General features: G+C 42.4%; 2 protein-coding genes across 11 annotated transcripts in view; both read left to right on the top strand.

The window, feature by feature from the left end:
- Positions 1-15,475, top strand: part of ZNF148 (zinc finger protein 148) — a 36,830-nt gene extending 21,355 nt beyond the window's left edge. For all 3 annotated transcript variants that reach the window (XM_021398458.1, XM_021398459.1, XM_021398460.1), the window contains 3 exons: positions 496-579; positions 5,981-6,099; positions 6,408-15,475. In XM_021398458.1, coding sequence (XP_021254133.1) covers positions 496-579; positions 5,981-6,099; positions 6,408-8,003 — 1,799 coding nt within the window. In that variant the 3' untranslated portion in view covers positions 8,004-15,475. The remainder of the gene's footprint in view (positions 1-495; positions 580-5,980; positions 6,100-6,407) is intronic.
- Positions 16,015-24,546, top strand: part of SLC12A8 (solute carrier family 12 member 8) — a 47,915-nt gene continuing 39,383 nt past the window's right edge. The window contains exons 1-4 of one of the 8 annotated variants that reach the window (XR_002439272.1): positions 16,015-16,100; positions 16,491-19,109; positions 20,833-21,027; positions 21,511-21,657. Coding sequence is in view for 6 of the 8 variants with exons in the window: in XM_021398467.1 (XP_021254142.1) it covers positions 20,905-21,027; positions 21,511-21,657 (270 nt within the window). In the remaining 2 variants the exon portion in view is untranslated. The other 7 variants (XM_021398467.1, XM_021398464.1, XM_021398462.1 and 4 more) reach the window with 7 other exon arrangements.

Here is a 24,546-nt window from a genome sequence, read left to right as displayed (position 1 = left end):
AAATGTTTAATAAACTGAAGACCTAACTGTTTACAAGGTTTCTTTTCTTTCTTTATCAGAAAGTAATGGGTTGACTTGTAGCCTAAGTGCCAAAATTGACCCCTTTGTAAAATGTGTTCCGGCTGCTTATTTGCCTGATGAGGTATCTCTCTGGTTCGGAGAAGTGAAAAAGGTACTTACCATTATAATAGCTTGCCAGTATCCTGAATGCAGTCTTATGCCAGCATCGTGATTGATCTTGTTCATGAGGAAATTAAAGCCATTTCAGATCACTCTTCCATGCTAGACTTGATGTGATTCTTAGGATCATGGAAAGAATTCTGGAGTTCACATACGTAGTAAGGCTAATGTTTTTTGGTACTAGAGTATTTTTGGAATTCGCTCAGATGCTGGTTGTTTTTTTTTTAATAGAGATTTTAATATTCCTCAAAAGTAGTTATCAGAAACAACAGTGTGTAGTTATTAACTCATGGATGTGGAATTATATTGTTCAAGGTGAAAAACCATTTCAGTGCAGTCAGTGCGACATGCGTTTCATACAGAAGTACCTGCTACAGAGGCATGAGAAGATTCATACTGGTGAGTATAGTGCCTTGAGTATCTTTACTGGCGTGCTTAAAAACTGTTTCCCCACTCAGGCAAGGTTTCTCGTAAGAAGTATGCAGCCTAAAACCCTGTTGTAGTTTGGTTTGACTTAACAAATGTTATACAACTTTAGAAAATAAATTAGCTTTGTGCTTTTGACTTGCTCCACTTTTCTTTGGCTGTAAAGTGAGTATGAACTCTAATAAGCAATTTTGAAGGTTTATAAATGATCCCAGAGTGATAAAGCTTGAAATTTGTGCGTTCATAAAAGTCAAGGTTTGTTAAGCGGTTGTATCTTTTGTTGTATCAAGTTAATTTGGACAACGGGGACTTCCAAATCACGTTTTGGTAGAGATATATATATATATTTTTAATTTCTTTTGGAATTCAGTGGATAAGTGCCAGGACTAAAATGGCCAAAATGCCTAACCCCAAAGGTATTAGAGTCAGCTTTACTTTTTGCTTTTTTTTTCCTCTTTTTTGAAAGGTTTAATTCAGAACTGTTCTAAAAATAAGAGCCTTAGTTTAAAAATATGCAATGTAGGTCAAACAAGGCCCAGAGTTTTAAGCCAAAGAGAGTTAAAGTTTATACACGTTTATTTATTTATTTTTTATTTTGTTGCACTGCACAAAACCACATTCCTTAACAGGTTTGGCTTCGTTGGGTTTTTGGCATTTTGGTGCATGGCCTTTCAATCCCTCTTTAAATATTTTGTAATATGGTCCCTTTGGACTAGATGCCAACTTCTCAGCCTCTTTTACAGAAAAGCAGAGCTGGTGAATGTGCACAGTGTTTCTTGGCTGTAGCATTTAAGTGGATATGAAAGCTACTAACACGCAGTGCAGTGTGTGCATGTGTGTGAGTTGAGAGGGAGAAAAATCTCTGCAAAATGAATTTTCAGAGCAGTGTACAGGGAGTTACATGCACAAATGCCCTGTTGTTTATGGGATTTTTGTATCCTAAGTTGCCATGAGTCCAGACTAAGTAGGTTTCCTTCAGCCAGTCAGCCACAGAAGAGTCCTCCATTCTTCTGTCCAGTGTCTTTGTTCTGTTCGTAGTCTTTCCTCTGGCTGTGAATTGGTGAACCATGCCGCCTTCACTTTGTGTAGATATTATTCTTGAAAAGAATGCTCATTCATTCTCGATTGTCTGTCTGCTTGCCTCCCGCCCCAAAAGAAAAGACAGAAATTTAAGTGCAGGGTTTTTTTTTTTTTTTTTTTTTTTGGTCACGTTTTTCAGAAGATTTTTTTTTCCATGATGATTATTCCCTGTACGTGGCTTTGAAAATGAGAGTCTGGGCAATGTAGTTAATTAACGCTTGACTGCAAATATTTTATAACTGAATTTGATTATCTTTTGAAATTCAGTTTCTAGCTCTAATGACAGTTCTACTGCCTTGACTGTGAGCTTTGGAGGGAGGGTTGGGTGTGGTGGTGGTGGTGGGGCTTTTGGTTTTTTTCTAGCTCTTACACATACGATTTTTTGCTTAGCAGAGAGCAAACAGCCATTTAACAAATTAATTATATTGTTATCAGAATCTTTAGATAACTGTTTTCCTCTTTTCCTCAGCATCCTGAGGTATAGCTTGGGAAAATTAAAATGATGTTTGTGTCTGAATGGCTGAATTGTGGGTGTTTTCCTAGATGACAAGTCTTAAATGCTTAGGAGAAATCTCTTAAGACCCAGCTTCCAGGAGTGTAATTTTCATTTTATTGAGCTAGTTTCCAGTAGACAATCATCTCATATTTTTAGTGTTGGTTACGGGATGTTATACGACTTGATTAAAAAACAACAACAACAACAACACTGATTTGATTTTTTTTTTTTTTTAGTAACACCCCCCCCCCCATCACCCCCTTCCTCCCCATTAAAAGAAAGGGAAAAAAGGGTGTTTTCTTCATAAATTCCATTCAGTAAATATTTGCCCAGTGCTCTGTTTGAGGGCTTGGCCCAGTTGTAGTATGGCTAATTGTCATTCTGCATACCCATCTGTGTTTTCACTCCTATACAACAATATTCACAGTGGGGCCATAGCTGTTTGTGTGGTGTTACTGTGTTGTGCAGAGCCGCATAACTGAACCCATCCAGGAAAGCAGAAAAGGGCAATTTTCAGTTAGTTGATCTGACAACAAGGCGAATGGAGGCCTGCGTTTTTGTTTTGGTGGTAGTAAAGGAAAGCTCTTTTTGTATTACGCATACTCTTTAAGAAATATTCCTTAAATTTTCTTTTGTGTATATGTATTTATTTTGCATTTTTATTCCCGTGAACGGTTGTTTGTCAGCACCAGTTTTGTTCAAAACACTGATGAAGAACGGATTTTTTTTTTTTAAAAGGTGTTTATCAAATTTTCAGGTTTCTTATTTTAAGATAATCAGAGATGGTGCTAACACTTGGAAGCTCCATTTGATGTCTCTTACAAGGCCTAAATTTACAGGTGCTCCACCTAGTTCCAGTGTAATTTGAGTTCAGTCAAATGAAACGTTATGATGGAGGTAGGAAGCAATCAATGAACAGCCTTATTCTGTGTAAATAATTAAATAGTTGTGTCTAAAAGCAGACATTACATTAATATAAAATTCACTTCCTAGAAACAATTGGATGTAGAGGAGGGCGGCAGCGCTCGAGCCTTGCTGCTAACCTTGTCACGAGTGATGCAGCAAAGCGCTGTTTCAGTTATGAGGAAAGGAACAGTCCTTGGTACACGAATTCTTTCACCTTTTGAGCTTACTGGGCTCATGAAGATATCAAATATTTGTGGGTTTTTTTTTTTTCCCAAATGTCTGCTTTATTTTTGCTTAGAAGTATTTCTGTATACCTTATGTACTCACGCATTCATGTGTCATCATTCTGTAACCCACCCTACTTTCCAGTTTAAACACAAAATATGAGATTGCATTAAAAAAAAAAAAAAAAAGGCAGCATTGGGGCTAATCATCCAAATGCCTTATTATTCCATCATGATGCTTTTTATTGCCTTCTTTTATATTTTATCATTTGTCTTTTGCCTGTTTAGATTTTAAACTGCCCTGGAGATTTGCTGCTCTAGTTGTTAGAGGCTTCGTACAGTATTCGGAGCCACACTTGATCAACAGCTCTAGCACTTAGTTTTAACACATTTCCAATGTAGACACAAAACAGACTGTTTTTGTAAATAATGCATGTAATTTGATTTTTAAAAACTTTTTTTTCTGCATCTGAATCTTTCCCCGTCAGTTACTCATTTTGGAAATATAAAGTTTTGGATTCTCCCTGTGCTACCAAAAGGTTATTGTTAAGGATCTCCATTTCCAATTTATCTTGTTTTAAAAGCAAAACCAAATTTCAGAAGGCATCTGAAGTTTCAGGCTTCTGCTAGGAAAAGAGTATTATAGAAAGCATATCTTCATATTCATTTTTAATCTTTTTCTAATATTATATCTTCCCTATGAAGATTAAAGCAAGAATTAAGTATGGTATCAGTTCCACGAAGCGTTTCTTAACTTTACTTTCCAGGCTGTTCTGGAATTCAACTGGAAAGTATTATTTTCTGTGCAGCGTCCCCATTTTCTGTTGTTATTGAGGCGTGGCCAGCAATGCCTTTTGATGTACCCTCAAAGTCTCCAAAACAACTCTCACAATCTGCTCCTTTCCTACACCACAAATTTGGAAGCCATGTTGCAGCGGTACAAGGTCTGGCAGAGGTTTGCTTCTGCCACTTTGCCATTGGTGTGGGAATACTCTGCACGGAAACAACTGAAACCCCTTTTTGACCCAGTTTAAACCTTGGGAAGGAAACAGAGCTGTTGGTCTTTTGCCAGTGAATAGCCAGTTTGAGTAGGCAGATGTTAAGGATTCTGGGACCACTCCCTTCCAGAGATGGGTGTGAGACTGAAGGTAAGTGTACCACTGAAGGTTGGAGAGACTGAAAGGTAACTCTCAGGCAGCATAACAAGAGTTGTTCAGAGGGGTGTTTTAAAAGAAACACGAGGTGGAATAGTAGAGAAAAAGGAAATAAAAAATAAGGTAAAAAAGGATTTAGTAGCCTTTGGGAATTGAAGAGTTTGGTGTGTGTAACAATAGAACAGCGAGGCCTCATCTTTTTTGAAAGTGAAGGCAGGGATTTGAATTTGATCACCAGACTCAGTGCACATAAAAACACCATAGTAGTAGGTACCCCTAACAGATAAAGAGAACGGGACAAGAAAACTGAAGATGGAATTTGAAAATAAAAGAGTAGACAAGACAGGAGGATTTGCTTGTAGACAGTTCCAGTGAGGGATACGTGATAGGTGCTGAAAAAATCAAAGTTTTATGGTGGTTATTAATTAGCAGGGAGTGGTAAAAGCTGCTCTCCAATGGAATGTGAAAGAAGAGTGAAGATGCTGAGGTTTTGAGCCAGGAGAAAAAGAATGGGTTGTAACTGAGAGATCTTAGGTGAGGAGAAGATAATTTGGTTTAAGGGAGAATAAATCGAAATTATTTCATCCAGGAAAGCGTTTGGTTGAGAAGCCACAGTGAGAGGTAAGAATTAGTAACTGGAAATTGGAGATAGGCTTACAGAGAGAGAGATTTAGAAGTTGCTTAGAATCAAGAAGGTTGAAACTAGGGACATTAATGATCTGACATGGAGCAAATGTGTGGGTGATGCAGCTATTTTCCATTCTAGTTTCTATAAATACTGGCATCTTATTTTAAGGTACAGTCATATCTACCGTGTTTCCATTTATAGGAGGATGTGGCTGAATTTCTCTATTCTAAACAGAAAGTAGAGAGTAACAAAATAAAATTTAATAAAATTGATATGATTTTAATAATTATTAGTTGTCATGTTATATACTATATGTTATGAGTCATTTTTATATACAATTCAATAAAACAGTTCTTAAGAATAAAACTACCTCAGGAAAGTAAAAATAATCTGCATATTCCTGGAAACAAGTTAGTTATTTCTATTTCACATACAGATAAGGGGAAAGAAAAAAAAATACCAAGTATCCTACACAAAACTGAAAGCTTGAAAATGAATGGTTCTCTTCTAGGAAGGATAGGATTGAGTTAAATGAGTTGGTGAGAGAATTAAGGTGTTTTTATATAATCGTCTGCCCTGAGATTATGTGGCAACATTTAGGAAGATAATCTTTGTTGCTCTTCATTTGTTAGGTTTAAGACAGATTTTTGCATCTGCATTAGAAAGAGAGGGAAGAGAATGTTAAGGTTTATAGTAATTTTGAAGCATCAGCTACTGAGAGAACTGTGATGTGAGCAAGTCCTGTACTGTTTCACGATAGCAGCAGACTAAGTCCTCTTCTTTATTACTGCTAGTAGAGAATATAATATTTGTCCTGGTAATTGTGTGGAAGAACATTGATGGTTTGTTTTTTTTTTAATTAATGTTGCTACATGTTTTTTATCAGGTGAGAAGCCATTTCGTTGTGATGAATGTGGTATGAGGTTTATTCAGAAGTATCACATGGAAAGGCACAAAAGAACTCACAGTGGAGAGAAGCCTTACCAGTGCGAGTATTGTTTGCAGGTAAGATGATGTAGTGAAACCTTTCATAGTTAAAGTACCTGCCAGGTCCCAAGTAGTACACGTGGGAATTTCTCCAGCTATTGTAGTCCTGCACATATAACATATAAAAGAATGTTTTTTTCAGTTACAGTGATCTGTCCTTGTGCCTAGGTGGAGCAGTCTCAACTGTCTGAGGTTGACTTTATTGATACGTACACTTCTTTTGAAGTTAATAAAATGGGTTAGTCTATCAAGTAAATTTGTTAGAATTGGTTTCTTAGTGATAATGCCTTTGTTTTTCACTGATTAAAAATATATGTATTCTGCAGTATTTCTCCAGGACCGATCGTGTGCTGAAACATAAACGCATGTGCCATGAGAACCGTGACAAGAAGCCGAACAGAAGTGCCACCAAAGTTGGCTTTTTGCCATCGGAGGAAGATTCTGGTTTCTCTACGCCTATGAAAGACAGCTCCTTGCCAAAGAAGAAAAGGCAGAAAACAGAGAAAACAAAATCTGGAGATAAGGACAGTGCAGATAAATCAGAACAGAAGAAGGACAAAAATGACTATTTGCCTTTGTACTCTGCTAGTACGAAAGTAAAAGATGAATATATGGTAGCAGAATATGCTGTCGAGATGCCACATTCTTCTGTCAGTGGGTCGCACTTAGAAGAAGCAAATTCTGGAGAAATACACCCACCCAAGCTCGTTCTCAAAAAAGTTAACAGCAAGAGGAGTCTTAAACAGCCACTTGAGCAAAGTCAAAGCATTTCACCTTTATCTACGTATGAAGACAGCAAGGTTTCAAAGTATACCTTTGATCTCGTGGATAAACAAAGTTTACTGGACTCTGAAGGTAATGCTGACATTGATCAAGTTGACACATTACAAGAAGGGCCCAGTAAACCTGTACACAGCAGCACTAATTACGATGATGCAATGCAGTTTTTAAAGAAAAAGAGGTATCTACAAGCAGCTAGTAACAACAGTAGAGAATATGCCTTGAATGTAAGTACCATAGCATCTCAGCCTTCTGTGACACAGGCAGCTGTGGCGAGCGTCATTGATGAAACTGCTACAGCTTCAATATTAGACACGCAGGCACTGAATGTTGAAATTAAAGGCAGCCATGATAAAAATGTCATTCCAGATGAGGTACTGCAAACTCTGTTAGATCATTATTCACACAAGGCTAACGGACAACATGAGATCTCCTTCAGTGTGGCTGACACTGAGGTGACCTCCAGTATATCAATCAATTCTTCTGAAGTATCTGAGGTCACCCAATCTGAGACAGTTGGAACGAGCTCTCAAGCTTCCTCATCAGATAAAGCTAGTATGTTACAGGAATATTCAAAGTTTTTACAACAAGCTTTGGACAGAACTAGCCAAAATGATGCCTATTTGAACAACCCAAGCCTTAATTTTGTGACTGATAACCAGACTCTTACAACCCAGCCAGCATTTCCTTCCATAGAGAAGCAGGTCTACACGTCTATACCCGTCAACAGCTTTCGCTCGGGAATGAACTCTCCATTAAGAACAACTCCAGACAAGTCTCACTTTGGACTAATGGTTGGTGATTCGCAGCACCCTTTTCCATTTTCAGGTGATGAGGCAAATCATTCTTCCTCCTCTTCTACACAGGACTTCTTGGAACAAGTAACTTCTCAGAAGAAAGCAGAGGCACAGCCTGTTCATCAAGCATATCAAATTAGCTCCTTCGAGCAGCCCTTCAGGGCTCAGTACCATGGGGCAAGAGCTGGAATATCATCTCAATTTAGCACTGCCAATGGACAGGTGAACCTTCGGGGACCAGGGACAAGTGCTGACTTCCCAGAATTTCCCTTGGTGAATGTAAATGATAGCAGAGCTGGGATGGCTTCTTCACCTGATGCCACAACAGGCCAGACTTTTGGCTGAGAAATCTTTGTAAATAATACTGGCACTTTAGAACACATTTGTCAAAAGGGGGTTTCTCTGTGTAAGATGGAGTTCTGTACAGCTTTTAAGAGCGCTATGTTAAAAGAAAAGTAAGCTGATATTAGCAAGACCAATAACTGCTTTTTATTTTTTATTTTCTTTTTCCTGGTTAGTAACCAGTAATTGATCTGCCTCACATTGTTGCCCCTATCAAAGGCAGATTATTATTCACTTGTTTGAATCCAGTAGTTATTTTAACTTCTATACAATTTAAAATAAACAGAATCCCCAGGTAAGGCTTTCCCCCATGATTGCTTCCTTACTGGTTTCCTCGTGTGCTTTGGGAAGACAGTTTATTGTCTGCTACTATTCATACTGTCATTTTCAAGCTTGTCAGTGTAGTCATTGTTCTTCATCAGGGAATCAACATGTACTAAACACACAGAATAAACTACAAGTTTCAAAGTCAAGCAGATATGGCTTTAAAAGATGGCATTTTCTAGAAAAATAACCTCTCTTCCATCTCTCTCAAAAAATAATTTTAGATCATATGCCCTTTGTTTCTGCTTTCCATTACCTTGAGTTGTGGTTGGAGGAAAAAATGAATTCTGATAGACTAACTCTACTATTTAAAAGTCTAATCGATTTAAAAGTCTTTAAACAGTTTTTTAAGCAAATACATAACTGCTAATGCATTTACTTCATTCCTGAAGTAATGTGTATTTCTTTGTACAGCTGAATCTAGATGTAACTTTTTAATGACTTTTTCATATGCAGATATCAAGATTTTGAAGTTTTAGTTAAAATACTCTGTAGATGACATTCCCCATTACATAATGCTTACACAAACTGTGTATTCCAAGATTTAAAAGCTTAACTTACCTTACCCTACATACTCATGATTAACATAGAGCACTTAGTCTATTTGATAGATTTGATTTCTCAAAAAAAAAAATAATTAGATTTTTATGTTTGATATGGTTGCACCATTTTCATCTCATACAGCTCCAGTTAATGCTTCCAGTATACATTGAGATTGGGCGTCCTGAACTTCTGTCTTAATTCTCTGTCTGGAATTTTGACAATTCTGCTCATTAAATTTATTGAGTATCCCCCAAAGCTGAAGAAGTGGGCATTCAAATTTCATGCATCTTCTTAATGTTTGATTAGAGAAAGTCGTTACAATTTTACCAACCCAAACTGTTGAGTAATGGTAGTGAACAGAATTCCTTTCTCAACAGAAATCAGAAGTTTTCATTGCATTTCACAACATAAATAAACTACAAAGTTTATCCCTGTTCCACGAATATGGTTTTTTTGAATAGTACTTTGTCTTGAGGTATACAGTATGGTACGATAAGTAGTTCTGTGTGCATTTTTAAGGTGGTAAGATTTGAGTAGCATAACTATTGTGTAGTTTAAGTTAACAATTTACAGATTTTTGAACTGTATGTTCATAATATTGCACCTTCCCTAAAGGGACACTGTCTGGTAGTTGAAGGCAGTTTAAGCCTAATGTAGGCTGATTAACCAGGGAAAAACATGCACACGCAGACACGTGTGTGTGAATATATATATATATGTATGTATATATATATGTATTTTTTTTTTAATAGGATTGCAAACATTCTTTTACAGCACTATTGCTAGCTGGTATTTCTCAGATGAAGCCATCAGGTAGGAGAGAGTACTGCATCTCAAGGAGCTATAAAATATATCTTGTCTTTTGAAGGGACTTGAGCAGGACACAAAATAGTCCCTACCTCTTCCAAAAACAGTAGCAATATATTTTTATTTTTTTTCCTTGATAGGAAGCTGATTTCACACAGTCTTTTTTTTCCCTTACGGTATCACTAGTAAAGCACTAACTTCACTCGGTACAATTCAGGGAAAAAGCATGTTTGTAATCCATGGCTTGCTTCCTGCATTGTCAGGAAATACAATTTGCATAAAATTCTCACTAAATATTTTTGTATAGGAAAACAGATCATGTTTTGACTCATGTGTTTAATACAAGGAAGGTGTTTCTGCATGTTATCACTTACCAGTGATTTGGTCTGAGTATTTGGCCCTGAGTTAAAAAGAACGTGCATCAAGGGAGAAGAATAAATTCCTTATGGACTATTAATGATACATGTAAAAAAAAATTTTTTTGGAAAGAATATTTTCAACCTGATTCATGTCTCTGTTTTTCTTCCTTTATGGTCAGTTGGTTGTGGTTTTTTTTTCTTTTTGACTTTCCATTCTGCTTTGCACAGATGTAATAAATATGGCCCCCATAGCCTCAAAGCCACCTCCTGCTACACCTGTTTCGTTCTCATTGTTGTATTTCCATGACATCCTAGCTTGTGCTGCCTGCATAATGTGTTGTTGACATCTTTGTTCTAATGTCCTGTTGTTGCAAGTAGATGACCATCGCTAGTACAATTTGTTAGAAATATAACAAGCAGCAAATGCCAAAAGAAAAAGGAAAAAAAAAAAAAAGGGTGGCTGGGGGAGGGCAACTAGATTATTACTGCACTAGTCTGATCTGGTAGGAAAGTAAAAGGAATAAAAAGCCTGAACCTCCCAAAGCAGATTGACTCACTTTTATTTAAGAAAAGTCACTGCATTGATTCTCTGCTGTGAGAAAGTGATGAAGGAGTAGGGGGAGTGCTGTTGCTCCATGCCATCTTTGCTCTTAACAAATTGTTGCTTGGGTACGTGAGTGAGCAAGCTACTGTGTACAGAGGGAAGGAACTCACTATTCCCAAGAGCAAAGTGGGAGTAGCCCGAGAAAACGTTATTCCTTCTGTCCTAGTTCATTCTCCAGTTTGCTGATGAGCCATTACAGCTATCCTCAGTGCCTTAGGACAGGCTTTGAAGTCCCAGTGTAGCCTGTGGGGAATATCTATAGGATTCTGGAGTACTTGATCTGCCGATGCTTGAAGCTTTCTGTAACGGAGGAGTTAACCAAATATACTGCTGTCATTTCCTGAGTGCATGCCCTTTTCATTCTGGTAAAAGTCTGTATGTAGTTCTGGGAGACTGCTCTGTGTAAAAGCTCGGGCTTTATCAATAATTACATTAAGATTTTCTACTGCTAAAATTCTGCTGCTTCTAATCCGCTACAGATGCATGTTCTTCGTTTGGAACAGGTCAGTGTTCATTTTTGTTAGTCCAAAAGAGCTGTGGAAAAAGAAAGCGACTTTGGTGTTTGCTCAGTTCTTGTCCTGCTGTGCTTCAGTCGCTCAGCAGAAGTTGGGGTTAGCATTGGTATTGCACAGAGCGAACAACACAGGTTCTTTCTGGAGGGCCATGCAGGCTGCAGGGGTGTGTGTGTAAGGGGGAATCTTCTGTGGCTCTCTCCTCGTGATAGAGCAACAATGGTTTAAAAAAAAAAAAAAAACAGGAAATTGATAATGTTTACTACCAAACTATATATATACATATATGTCTATATATATAGACACATACTCATAGGCCATATTTTGGACCTAAATTACTTGACAGTGTCCCTTTTAGCATGAGTCCTTTGGTATATTTTACCGTTCATATCACAGGCGATGAAGGAATCTGCTTGTAATGGTATACTAATAAGCATTTACATTTTCTCCTTTTGATTTGAGAATGAATTAATCATAAATGACAAGGTTTAGAGAGAAGGATTAACAATGTGTATCGCTGTACATTGGTTTACAAGTAACATAAACAAATTGGATGATAAAGGAATTATGTTCATGATCTCGTGTCTCCTAGTATTGTCTTGAGGAAAATTGTGTTTCAGGAAGAAAATAGGACAAGAAAGTATTCGCATGAGTTAACACTTGCATTATTTTTATATTGTACTTGTCCATTTTTTGGATGAAGGGAACTTTTCATTGTTCATTGAGAAGTACAGTAAAATCTTGCTAATTCGCTGACAGCTAACCAGAGCATCCAATAGGTTCATACCTCCCCGCTGGTCTCTTTACCCACCTCTCTGCGATGTTCTAAAAAGTACAGTAGCAAAGTCTCCTATTAGTAATACTGTACTGCTTCACCCGAGTATACTACAGAATCTATATTAGTATACTGGGAGGTACAAGAAGCATTGAAAACTAAATTACAGTTGTCAAAATAAATGAGCAAAGTACTTTTTGTGACGTGACATCCTTGCTTTCATTGCCTGCTTCTTCACTGCTTTCAAAATTGTGATTCGTAAAGGGTTTCTGAGTCATTGCTGCGAATTATTGGGGTTCTACTGTAACTTTTGGAAGTACTCATGTTCTCCTATGAAAACTTTCCACCTGGACATATACATTATATTCCATGCTTGTTCAGAATATTTTTACGGTGTTTGTATCCTACATAGTAACTATTGGAAACGAACCAGAATATTTGGATGAATTCACTCTGAATTTCGCAGCATTGGATTACTTTATGTTTGTATATTTGCTAACTAAATATCCTTGTTTTTGCAAGCTTTGGGTTTTTTTTTTATTCTTCTCTGTTGGCTTGTTTTAATACCATTACAAATTGCAGGGAAAATCCTAATACTCCAGGGAATACGTTTGACGATTTAATAGGCAGAAATCTGCTTCTGCAGTCGGTACCAGTGCACATGTGAACTTTCAGATTACATGGTTGGTACTGAAGCGAGCTCATCGTGTTACACTCTGCTAGTTTTAACTGTTGTACGGAGATGAAGCCTTGTAACTTTGAAAGTTCATTCGACTTACGGTAATGCATGTTTATGTTAGGCATGTAATGCATTTAGCTGAAGCTCACTTCGCGAAGGGCAAGTACTAAGAAAGTATTACTGCTAATGAAAAGAGTTGTCTCTAAGTTAAAATTTCAACCTTTGTTCAAGTTTGAATTGCTTTGTGTCAGGGAGATACATTTATAGTCGCTTTTGCTCTTCTCTGCGTAAAGAACCTTACGTTTCCTTTTTAAAATTGTATCTTTTGGTAGGAAACACAAACTGAGGCAAGCAAACATTTCTAAGAGTTGTTTCTTGCCTTCCTTAATCCAATGGATGGAAAGGTAATATTGTGTAAACAACATTATTTTATTTTTTTATGCAATATCATGCTGTAAATATGATTTATCAAATAAGGATGTACCTATGATTGAATCTTTGATTCTGCACAGTTAGAGTTTATATATAAATATAAATGTGTCTTGACAATCAAGGACTTATGTCAGTCTTCCTTTATGATGTTTATTATTGTTATGCATTCCATTTGTTTGAACTGAGTACCGATGTGGAAATTTGTAATGTCTGTAAAGTATGTAATGTTTTTATAGCTTGTTTAAAGAAGAAACAACAAATCCTGTAAATACATACGGACTGATCGCAGTACCGCTCTGTTAGAAGGCGTACGATGTTGTACTGTTTGTAAGCAATAATACACGACAGTGCTAACTTTACAAGTAGCATAAGGATAAGTTCCAAAAATACCTTTGGGGAGTTAATAGCCTTGAGTTAATGAATATTCTGAATCATTTTTTTATAAATAAATTCAAACGTCCTCCTGCTGGAGTATATAACTTTGTTTACACAGCACAATCTCAGTCGCAGAGAGGACAGCCTTTAGATCCATGGCTTCATCCGTGCACACTTTGAGTAAGAAAGGAATGGCTTGGCTGCACTTCTGCAAGAGGAGGAAGACTGCAAAAGTTGAATAGCTGTGTCTCTAAGGGATGAGAGATACTATTCTGCTTCTGTGCTGATTCCTGACAATTCCTCTGCTTAAGTTTGGAGTCTTTAAGTCCTGATACTGAACTGATGAGACTTGGGCCTCCAGTAGAAAGGAGTAGTTCTCTCCGTATTTCATATGCAGTTAAACAGTGAACTTACAAGTCACGTGTTCATTTGAGTTGCATATTTTTCCAATTATGAGCTATGAGATGATGAGTTTATTCTGATAAATAAACTAAACGTCAAACTTATAGTTTGGATTGAGTAGGGATTAGACTGTACAGAGCAGCGAAACTATTTGAACGCAGTCATCACTGCTTTAGAACCCCCCCACCCCCGATTTATAAATGTATATGACCTACATTTTATAGAAAAGAAAATGTTTTTAAATGCTAGTCATTTATATAATATGTGCTTTGAAGGATTTGCTAGTCCACTTCTGTCACTTTTAGTACACTGGTATCTTTTATATGTAATGTACGCTTTTTATTATTATTGTAGTAAAGCATTTCAGTAGGAGGAATTTTGCAACAGTATGAGGGGTTGAAATTTTCCTTGTCAGAAATGAATTATACTGGACTTTGTCTGTGTAGTCTTGTCTTTCTTTTAATGCTGTCTGGAAGGGAACTTGGTGTTCAATAAAGCAAGTGACCTCCTTTTATTTTGAAGGCATACTATGTAGTGCTGAATCGGATCTGGAAGCATGGTGGATTGGAAGACAGAGCAATTAGTACAAGCTCTAGTGTACAGAAGAAATTGTGTTCTGGAAAACCTGGTGATATATGTAGTGGAACACTGTTACGGTGCATTTTCTGATCTAGTGGTATCTTCCTCAAGTCCGTATGCCTTCTTTGTACTTCAACTAATAAACAGAAAAAAATCCATATAGATAAATTTAGGACAATAGGTTTATTTCAATAATTATCCAGTATTTCTTTATCCTACAACATCTATTCCGTCCCTTTATTGTTAGGCAAAAGACCGTAACCTGAATTCCATCAGTAGAAGTATGTATATAGATAAGAGATGGTTTTGTAGGAACCGGAGAAGGATGAGATTTGTATATTCTTTATGACAGAAATCAGGATGTGAGTCTGTCTGTATTCCTGTGAGATGAGGGGATTCCCGATACAAAGAGTGAGTGAGTGTGCGTGAGCGTGTACATACGTGAAAGGTGCATGGGTCTCCTGGCAAAAATGATACAAGTATAAAAGGATTTAATGTAGCTCAACACATGACTTATGTATGTAAAAGAAACGTATAAATTTCATAATTCAAAAAGACAAAAATAGTTTTGCAGGAAACAAAACTATTTGGATAGCAGGCTTGACCAAATAAATGTTTTGGTTAAACTTGATATATTTTAAATGATTCTATTTCTGCCTTTATTTCTGCCCTGAAAGCAACTTAAAATATTTTGGGAGTTACTCTATCTGTTCCTTTGACTGTGAGTGTAATTTATATCATGGTTTACAAAACGTGGCATGAAGGATTGGATTGTTTTATCTGTATAATACAATGAAAGATCGCTTTTTTACGTAATCACGGTGAATGGTATTGTATTCTTAGGATTGATTTATTCATTCGGTGACTAAATGAGTTCCACCACTTTTGACATTATTGTTTTCTTATGGTTAACTTAGTCCTTTGGGGTTTATAATACCCTCCTATGTATTGTGATACTAAGGGAAGTTATGTTTTCGCTTTATTTTTAATTAAACTAATAGTTTGATAATTTATATTTGCAAATGATGCATTTTAAATGTGGTCACTTGCTGTTTGAAAAATAAAAATATAGAATACTGTTTTATGAATAGACTTTTAGCAGTATTTTTCACGTTAGTTAACTTCAAACGAAATCTCATTGAGACAGATGAAGGCTTGTGAAGATGCAGGTCCCTGTGTAGGAGCTCAAGGGGATAACTGCAGCCGTTGAATACTGAAGTATTTGATCGAGATGTACAGCACTTGTGTGGGCTTTCTCCTCGTTTGGATCTCTTTCTTGCCACCTCCGTTTATAGCAAGCGGAATATCTGACCTTAATTCTGATCCTGGACTTCATAGGAGATGGCGCTGTTGTAGCAATGGAGTCATGTGGATGGGAGCACGTGGCGTTGGGTAGCTTTCCTTTGGGGGAATTTCTTTACCCTGGAGAGGGGCTGCCCTTCTTCCTGCCCCTTCGGCTGTGCGAGGCCATGAGCCTCGCTGCCTCGCACTGCTTTTACGTGCTTCTGAAATCCAGCACCAATACAGCAGTGTAATCCGATAGGGCTTCGTTTCAGCGTTATTCTAGCACGCCTGTTCTGGTATTGTTTTTAAAATAGCTTCTAAAGAACTCACAGTTCTGTGCTGACGTTCATCTCGAATAATGATTACTCTCAATTGTTTTAGGTTGAGCAGTCTTAAGGTGAGGTTGAGCTGTGCAAAGTGCCCTGGTAAGTAGCTCCTGCTTGCTCGGCCGTCCGCCTCGGCCTTGGCTTTGTTGTTACTTACCTTTGTTACACTGATTGCATTCGTTTCAGTTTTATGGTGGAAATAAGAAATCAAACACTGATAGTTTCTGCTTGTTGACCTTTATGATTTAAAACGTTAAGATACTAAAGCAATACTGAAAAACAGGACCTTTTTCAATGCCTTCGTGTTTAAAAGAATTGCCAGAGCTTTTACTGTGTGTTGAGTGAGAAAAAAGAATCCCCATAGCTGTATTTTTTTGCTAGGAGGAGGAAAGAGTCTTCTGCTCAAACTGCTGGTTGTTTATTGAAAGGGTTGAAAAAATATCGATTTATTGGAACTTAATATTTTCCTTGCACTGCGCTGTTTTCTAGCTCCAGGGCGGTTCGTGACAGACAGATCTGGAGGTGGGACTTTGGATTTAGGGAGATGGGATGGAAGAGTGACTGTCTGGTCAGCTGTCCTGTGCGCTGCGCTTGCCAAATCAGCAGAAGACAGTTCCCTGTAGAAAATGCCGCCTGCTCTTTTGTCTGCTTTAGCTGTCAAGATGCGGAGCTGCGAGAAGGGAGCTGGAGCTGGAGCTGTGCACGCGCTGCCTGCCCAGGAGCAGCGGTCCCACAGGTAAGCTGCCCCGCGCTGCCCTTCCACGTGGCCGGGTTGAGCTTCAGCTCCGCAGCGTCCCCAAATGCAGCATCTGCATTCTGGTGCATACACGCACGGGCTGCCAGCGGAAAGTGCACCTGAGGGTTTGGTGAGGTGCCATCTCCGAGTGGGGTGGCGGCGGGGATCCGCCAACTGAATTGCTATTGCCATAGAATGCAAAAAAAGCACGACTCCTATATTTGTGCTTTGTGCCAGAGGCTGCTGGCTTTCTGCTTGGAGTCGCTTATCCTGGGCAGCTCCCCCTGCCCTGCCCCTGCTCCCGTGCGGTGAGTGGAGGCTGCTGCCTGACTTGCAGCTGTCCCACGTGGATAAAGGAAGTCATGGGAGATGGTGAAGTAACAGCCAGAAGTGCTGGGGACATTTCAAGGTAATGGTGATCACGGAGTAAGGCGTAGGAGCTGGTTTGTCTCCCAAGACCTGGGTTTTGCTCCATTTGCTTTGCCAGTTCTCAAAAGCTTCTTTGTTACAAAGCTGTCTAATTATAGGTCAGATCAGCCTAAGAAAGGTGCGGTTCCAAAAGAAGGAAAAACAAGGGCAAGGTAAGCTGCGTGCCAGTGAGTTCTGCCTGTTTCCATGACAGGGCTCAGAAGGAAGTGGCTCTGGATGTTCTCCAAGGCTGTATTTGTTAGCTTAAAGCGGAGTGTTGTGCAGAGGGATCGGTCACCTGCTCAAACACAGGAGGGGAGCATGGCAGTTCCTTGCCCGCGAGCCCTCTGACGTTGAATGTGGAGGAACACCGTGCAGCATGAGAGAAAATGCACTTTAGAAGCAATATGAGTGCAGTTTAGCACCCGAATGAACTCAGACAGGAAAACGCTGGCTCTCCGTGGGCAGAGCTCTGCTCTGGTTCAGCAGCCTGCTTCACTGCTGGCGTAGGACGTGGCTGTAGGCCACTAGGTGATGCGAGTCATTGTATCGTGCAGCTGATCCCCAGCTCCGTGCCATGAGAGGTGTGGGCTGCGTGTGCCCGGCAGCTGCTGTGCTGGGAAGGGCAGTGTTGTCCTGTGAGCGGGGTGAGTGGCGGCAGCAATTAGCACCATGCAGCATTCCTGCGCCTCCCATCATCTCCCAGCCTCCTGGACCTAACTGCACATCCCTTCTTGCTGATTGACCTATGCACTGATGCTTTCCAGTTTCTGAGGGCTGCTTCTGTACCTTTGTCATCCCGCATTCTCCCTCACCTCTTTGATTTCACAGCCTTTTGCCGCCTGCTTCTCTCTTGGGTTCATGTCCAGGCATGGAGACACTCAAGGTCAGACTGGGTCGGGCTCTGACAGCCTGACTGTGCTGTAGGTGTCCCTGTTCCTTGCAGGGGAGTTGGACTCGATGGCCTTCAGAGGTCCCTTCCAACTCCAAGGGCTCTATGATCTCAGCGCAGTGGCTGAGCCCGGCAGTCCCCAGCTTGTTCCAGAGCCACCTGCACCGTTCCCAGTGCCACACAGGGTGTGCTTAGTTTACTTGGAGCTGCTGCTCAGGAGTTCAGGTTACTTCTGTACGTTCATGCTTCTTTAATGAAAACAAACCGCTTTGCACGTGACCGTGACTTGCTAACACTCAGAGGAGCATAAGTCAGTCTGCATTTTTGCTAACGAGCACCGTGAGCACTGACCCATGTGATGGGAGGATCTGGCCCAGCCTGCTCCCAGGTGCCCATAAACGTGTCCTCTTGGAAGGAGTTCCAGAAATATTCCAGGAATCTCCGAGGCAGGAGCGCCCTGCCCGCCCCATCCGGCTCCATCCTCCTGTCTGGGCTCCTCTTTCCTCTTTCCCACCCACCTGCCCTCGCTGTATCTGCCAACTGAAAGCTTAGGATTCGGGTTGTGCTTTATCTCTGTGGGCACGCTGGAAAAATCAGTGCCTTGCCTAATTACCGAGCCGTCTTGAAACGGCCTGAATTTGCTTTCTTTCGGAAGCAAACGAAGCCGTCGGTCGGACGGTCTGACTTTTAGGCGGCCCCGCGTGGAGCCAGGAGTTGGACTCGGCCATCAGCCCATCCATCGATCGGTCCATTCTCTGCACGGGGACGCCGGGTTCCGCGGCAGCCCCGCACCGGGAAGTCGCGCTGCGGGCAGCTGGGAGCGGGAGGCGGCCGCTCCCGTGCGGAACAGGAGCGCCACTGCCCCGTGCTGGCGGCCGTCCCTCCGGCACCTCGGCACGGCCCCACCTACCCACCTGCACCCTGTTAGCTGCGGGCTGACGAATTCGGGCCGACTCCCGAGGTAAGGGAGGGCGGGAGGAGGGTGTGCCTCGGCACACGTGGCGGCCGCCCAGCCTCCCCCCCCCCGCCGGGAGGAGGAGGAGGAGGCGCCGGGGCCGGCTGCGGGCGGCAGGTGAGCGGCGGGGCCGGGGGCGAGGGTGGGAGGTGCTGGGGGCCGGCACATCGCTGCGGGTGGGGATAGGGAAGGGGAAAAAGAAAGCAAAAAAAGAGGCAAAAATGGGGGGAAGGAAAGAAAAAAAAAATAAAAAGAGGCAGAAATGGGGAAAAAGAAAAAAAGAGGCAAAAATGGGGGGGAAAGAAAAAAAAAGGCAAAAAGGAGGAAAAGAAAGCAAAAAAAAAAAAAAGAGGCAAAAATGGGGGGAAAGAAGGCAAATGAGAGGCAGAGAAAGGGGGAAACGGAAAAAAAAGAACAACAACAAAAGGGGAGGGAGGGAAAATAAAAGAAGGAAATAGGAAAAGGAAGGTGCAGCAGTGAGCCGGGCCGGGGCTGCTTTCCCGGCAGCGCTGAGCGATGGATCCCACCGAGTGAGGGGGTAGTGCCACACGGGGCCCTGGCGATGTCCCACTGCTTGCATTGTACCGGGCTGTGCTCACACAGCGCTTGTGGAAAAGGAGCGGGGTGAGCGTGTGGGGTAAGTGAAGAACAGGTGAACAACCTGGAGCAGGTTGGGAGCTCCCATGTGCAGCGGTGCCCTGCAGCCTGCTGCCTTACTTCTCTTACCTTCCCATCTCACTCAGGGCCTGGCAGTCAGATGGGTTTGCCATGGCTGCGTGCTTGGCTCTCACTCTTGTGGTTTATGCCCTGCCTGCATGCAGTGTTTGCCTCGGTGTAGGCTAAATTCAGGTGTGTAAGTGGCTGTAGAATTAAATAATAGAAGAGGGGGTGATGTCAGGAGAACATTGCCTGCATATGGGCTTGGGGTCTTCTAACTCTGAGAAGAAGGAAGGAAACCCTCAGATGCCTGGCCTTAGGTATCCAGGAGGGCAGTGGTTCCTACTGGGTCATCTGTGGGAATGAAATCCCCAGAGAACTGCTTGTGCCAGCTTTTCCCTTCTGGTAGGGTTACAGAATCGTTAAGGTTGAAAAAGACCGCTAAGATCATCGAATCCAACCATCAACCCGTGCCCACTGACCACGTCCCTCAGTGCCACATCTCCACAGTCCTTGAGCACCTCCAGGGACGGTGACTCCACCACCTCCCTGGGCAGCCTGTGCCAGTGCCTCACCACTCTTTCTGAGAGTAAGTTTTTCCTAATATCCAACCTGAACCTCCCCTGGCACAACTTGAGGCCAGTGCCTCTTGTCCTGTGGCTTTTACCAGAAAGAAGAGGCTGACTCCCACCTCACCACAAGCTCCTTTCCTTACCATCACTGCACTGGAAGAGAGCAGGGTAGCAGGGCCCTCTGTCAGGCAGAGGCTATAGAGGCAGGGCTATAGTCTGCAAAACAGCACAGCTGAGGGGAAGGTGATAAGGGCTGTGCAGCTGTTAGTGGTGCTGGGAAGTGCTCTGTATGTCTCATGTCATAACAGTGGGGGAGAATGGAATAGAAAGAGCAGGCGCCAGATTTAAAGCCAAGTGAAAGGAAATACTTCTCCCAGACAGCGCATAAGGAAGCTGTGAGGCTAGTGCTGCAGGATGCTGGGGTTGCCAGCATCAGGAACGGACTGAGCAAAGCCCACCAAGGGCTGTTAAGTGTTAGAGCTGAGAGAGTGTTGCGGTGGTGTTGCGCTCTGTGGTTCAGCATCGGCCGCCTGCTCTGGTTGGCTAACAACCTCACGCTTCTGCAGGCACAGAAGCAGCGGCAGTGCCTTCTGTCTGTCCTCCTTCCACAGGAAGAGCAGTAAGACCATGAACCTACATCGGCGGATCATGTGCTGCAGGAGTTCAACAGAGGAGAAGAGCTGATGTGCTGGGCTCAGCCCCACCAGCCGCAGGGCAGAGGCAGTGCAAAGGGCAGGATGAACATCCCGCATGGTGCCAGAGGTGAGGGCCACGTGCAGGAGCTGTTCCACGAGGAGGCCCAGCAGGTACGTGGGAGCCATCTCCCCTCACACGTCCCTGGAGGTTTCAGCTGTTGGCTTCAGCAGCTCTGAAATTTGCACGTGTCCTTTGTCTCCTCTGGAAATGCGGTGTTCTCATCCCCAGTCTGTTGGCTTTGTGTGATGACAGAGCTACTTGAACCTATTCTTCCAGCCCCAGTCTATCCAACCTAGTTTGTGTTCTCCTCCAAGAGACATTGCAGTGAGCCTGCTCATCTTGATGGGGACCTCAAAGCTCATCCAGTTCCAACCCCATGCCATGGGCTAGTTGCCACCTGCTAGATCAGATTGCCCAAAGCCCCATCCAGCCTGGCCTTCTGAAGCACAACAATTCCGAAGTTGGGGCTGAGTCTCATCTTGGCGCTCATTGGTGGCAAGCCCTGTGTCAGTAATGGTCATCGACCTTCACTCCACTTCTGCAGCCTGCCTGTAGAGCGTAAGAGATGAAACTAAGTCACTGCTTTCTTCCAGGGATCCCAGACGCAGAGCAGGCCCTGGTGGAAGATCCAGCTGTTCATGTGGGAGCCGGTGCTTTTTGGGACGTGGGATGGCGTCTTCACCTCCTGCATGATCAACATTTTTGGAGTGGTTCTTTTCCTGAGGACAGGATGGCTTGTGGTGAGTGAGGGCTGATTCGATTGAACGTGGGAATGGGAGTAGATCATTTCCTCCTCAGCTCTCTTTTCCATCAGCTCCTTAGTGTTCTTGGGTTTGTGCTGCTCATAGGCAGTGAGTTGGTGAAGTCTTCTGGTATTTCTCAGCTTTTCAGAATCATAGAATCATAGAATTAGCTAGGTTGGAAAAGACCTACAAGATCATCCAGTCCAACCATCCACCTACCACCAATAACCCCACTAAACCATGTCTCTCAACGCTATATCTAAACGTTTCTTGAACGCTGTATCTAAACATTTCTTGAGGTTCTAGGTTTCTACATTCCATTTTTGTAGAACCTTCTATGAAAAGTGGTCTTCTTAAGCATTTCTATTTTAGCTTTCCGAAAAGGAAAAGCAGCACCGCAACCACCAGCCTAGACTGAAAACAGGGACATCCTGATGTTGTGCTGCTGAGGCAGAATTGCTTTTCAGATAATGCACGTTGCTATAGTTAGAGCTACTTTGCCATTTTTCCAGCACCACTGAGGCAGATTTCTTCCAAGCATATCTGCATTAGTTCCGATCCCCAGTGTGTCTTGGATGGGCAGTCCTCAGCCAGGTGGAAGTGTCCTTGCTGCCCAAGGGGCTCCCGTGTATGAACCCAGCAACTTGCCCAGGGTCGGAGCCTGTCTCTTCTCTCTTGCTCTGCAGTGTGGGACTGTTCCTGCTGCAACACATTGTGCTGTCCCTTACGATTTCCCCTCAGTAAAAGGAAAGCATCTCCAGGGAATGGTGGAATTTGAGCTTCAGGCTCAGTCTGCGTCACAAGCACAAGTTCGTGTCACAGGCATAGTGGACATCTTCCAAAAGGAGTGGGAAGAAACTTGCACTCTATATTGAACATTGCTTCACTGAAGGCAACTAGAGGGAATACTGGGACCCACAGTGAAGAAAGAGCTACAGAACTGGGTGAATCCACAGGGCAGCTGAGATGCGATGGGGCTGTTCCCTCGCTACGGCACTGTGCACTCCTGCATTCCACTGATCCCTGCTGCTGTGCTCTTCACCTCGCCTCTTCCAGCTGAAACGTGGCTAGTGCGTTTTGGTGGGAGCTGCAGTCTGAAGAAGCCGGTATGATTCTCCTAGCTCCCTTTTCCTCTTGATCTGATTTCCTCCACGTCACCTCTGTGAAAGCGAGTTACTGCTGGAACGAGCACAAATAAAAATAAAGTAAGTAAATAAAAACTGGAGCAGCTGGAAGACAGCATGAAAGGGAAGGGAGGAGAAGTCAGGGCTGGCAGAGTACACGTGGCAGGGGACACATGTACGTGGATCCATTTGCAGTCAGGCTTTTGCTGTAAACTTCCAGAGCTGGGGTTGGTAATGCCTGCAGTTGCAGGAGACCTCAGTCTTCCAGATGTGTTCAGTAACTGCTGCACTGCCCACTTACACTCCATCCTTCCAGCGTGCGTGCATAAATAATCAGGGCTTTTGCTTCCTAGTTCTGCCTTCCTCCCACTGGTGATCTGTAGGAAGGAGTTCGTGCTCTCCTGGCCCTGGTGTTGAACCTTTATTCTGCCTAAACCCCCGCGTTGCCCATTAACCAGCTGCTGCGCTTGCCTGGTGCCTCCTTCAGGGTCTGGAAAAGCCCAAGGCCATGTGCATGTTTGCATGTGTGTGCTTTTTTTTTTCATTTTAACTGAAGCGTGTCTTATTTATTAACCCTTTTAACCTTAGGGTAAGCTATGGAAGAAAAGGAACAATTGTCCTTTTTAAGGAGTGTTGGGTTGTATTGGGCTGTGGGCTGACCCCGCCAGCAGCTGCATTTGTAACAAACCTTGGCTCCGTTCCCCACTGACCAGATAGAGCCCTGTCAAAGGCCATGGGATGCGGAACCAAAATAGGATTTTATGATGATAGTAACATCCTGGATGTGTTTCTGTTGTTTTGCAAAAAGCAGAAACTAGGGGAAGGAAAAAAAAAAAATAAAGAGAGATCTGGGATTTCAACCAGCCCCAAGGATGAGAAGCAGTGCTGGTAATAAACAAACCCATATCAAGGCTAACGTGACCTTAGTAACTACCGGAGTGGGAGAAGAGGGAACAAGGCTAGAGAGGAGCGATGGGACAGGGCCTGAAATACGAGTCGAGGCAGAGGAAGGGAAGCCAGACGTGGACGGAGCACTGGGCACCGGGAGAGGCTTCTGATGATGCAGTTGGGCTGGCTGCGTGCTGCACTAAGCGATTTGTCAGCAGGGGAAGGTGGGCTGGAGCACGGAGCAAAACTTTTGGAAAATAAATTACGGCCGTGAGAGAGAGGTTTGGAAGAGCCTGAGTGCGGAAGAGGCGCTTGAATTTGCATGGAAGAGCTAAGTGCCTTCTCCTTGGCTCTGTGGAAGACGTGCTTTCACTGCACATAGGAAGCACTGCCACAAATGGCAAACGGAGTGCCCCGAGCATGGGTACCCTGCGCTGCACACAGGCTGTCCTGCTCACCCCACAGCTTTGGCTGCGGCCGCTCCTCCCTGGTGCTTCCTCTACCCGGAGCAGGAAGGAAGTTTTTATCAGCAGGGCGAAATCCTGTGCACAAAATGCGTGTGAGGAAATTGAGAGAGCCACCTGCTACTTTGCATACAGCGGGCAGATAAAGCCCCGCGTGCGGTGGCCTCTGGGTGCATTATGTATCTTCCAGGCAGTGTTTCCCTGGGGGTTTTGTTCTTTGTTATCTCATCGTTTGGAAGCATTAGAGCTTTTAAAGGTAAATGTTGTGATAAATTAAAACTCCGGTTTTAATAAATCAGTTGTCACGACTCCCAAATGTTCGGTTTTGAAACTGCTTTTTGTTCTGAAAGTGTTCTGTTTATTTATTGTTTGTTAATATTTCACTCTCAAACATAATGAAACATGGCGAT

Source organism: Numida meleagris, chromosome 5 (assembly GCF_002078875.1).
Source record: "Numida meleagris isolate 19003 breed g44 Domestic line chromosome 5, NumMel1.0, whole genome shotgun sequence".
In the NCBI taxonomy this organism is placed as follows: Eukaryota; Metazoa; Chordata; class Aves; order Galliformes; family Numididae; genus Numida; species Numida meleagris.
The sequence above is the reverse complement of the archived record's forward strand: the minus strand, read 5'-3'. Positions and strand labels throughout refer to the sequence as shown.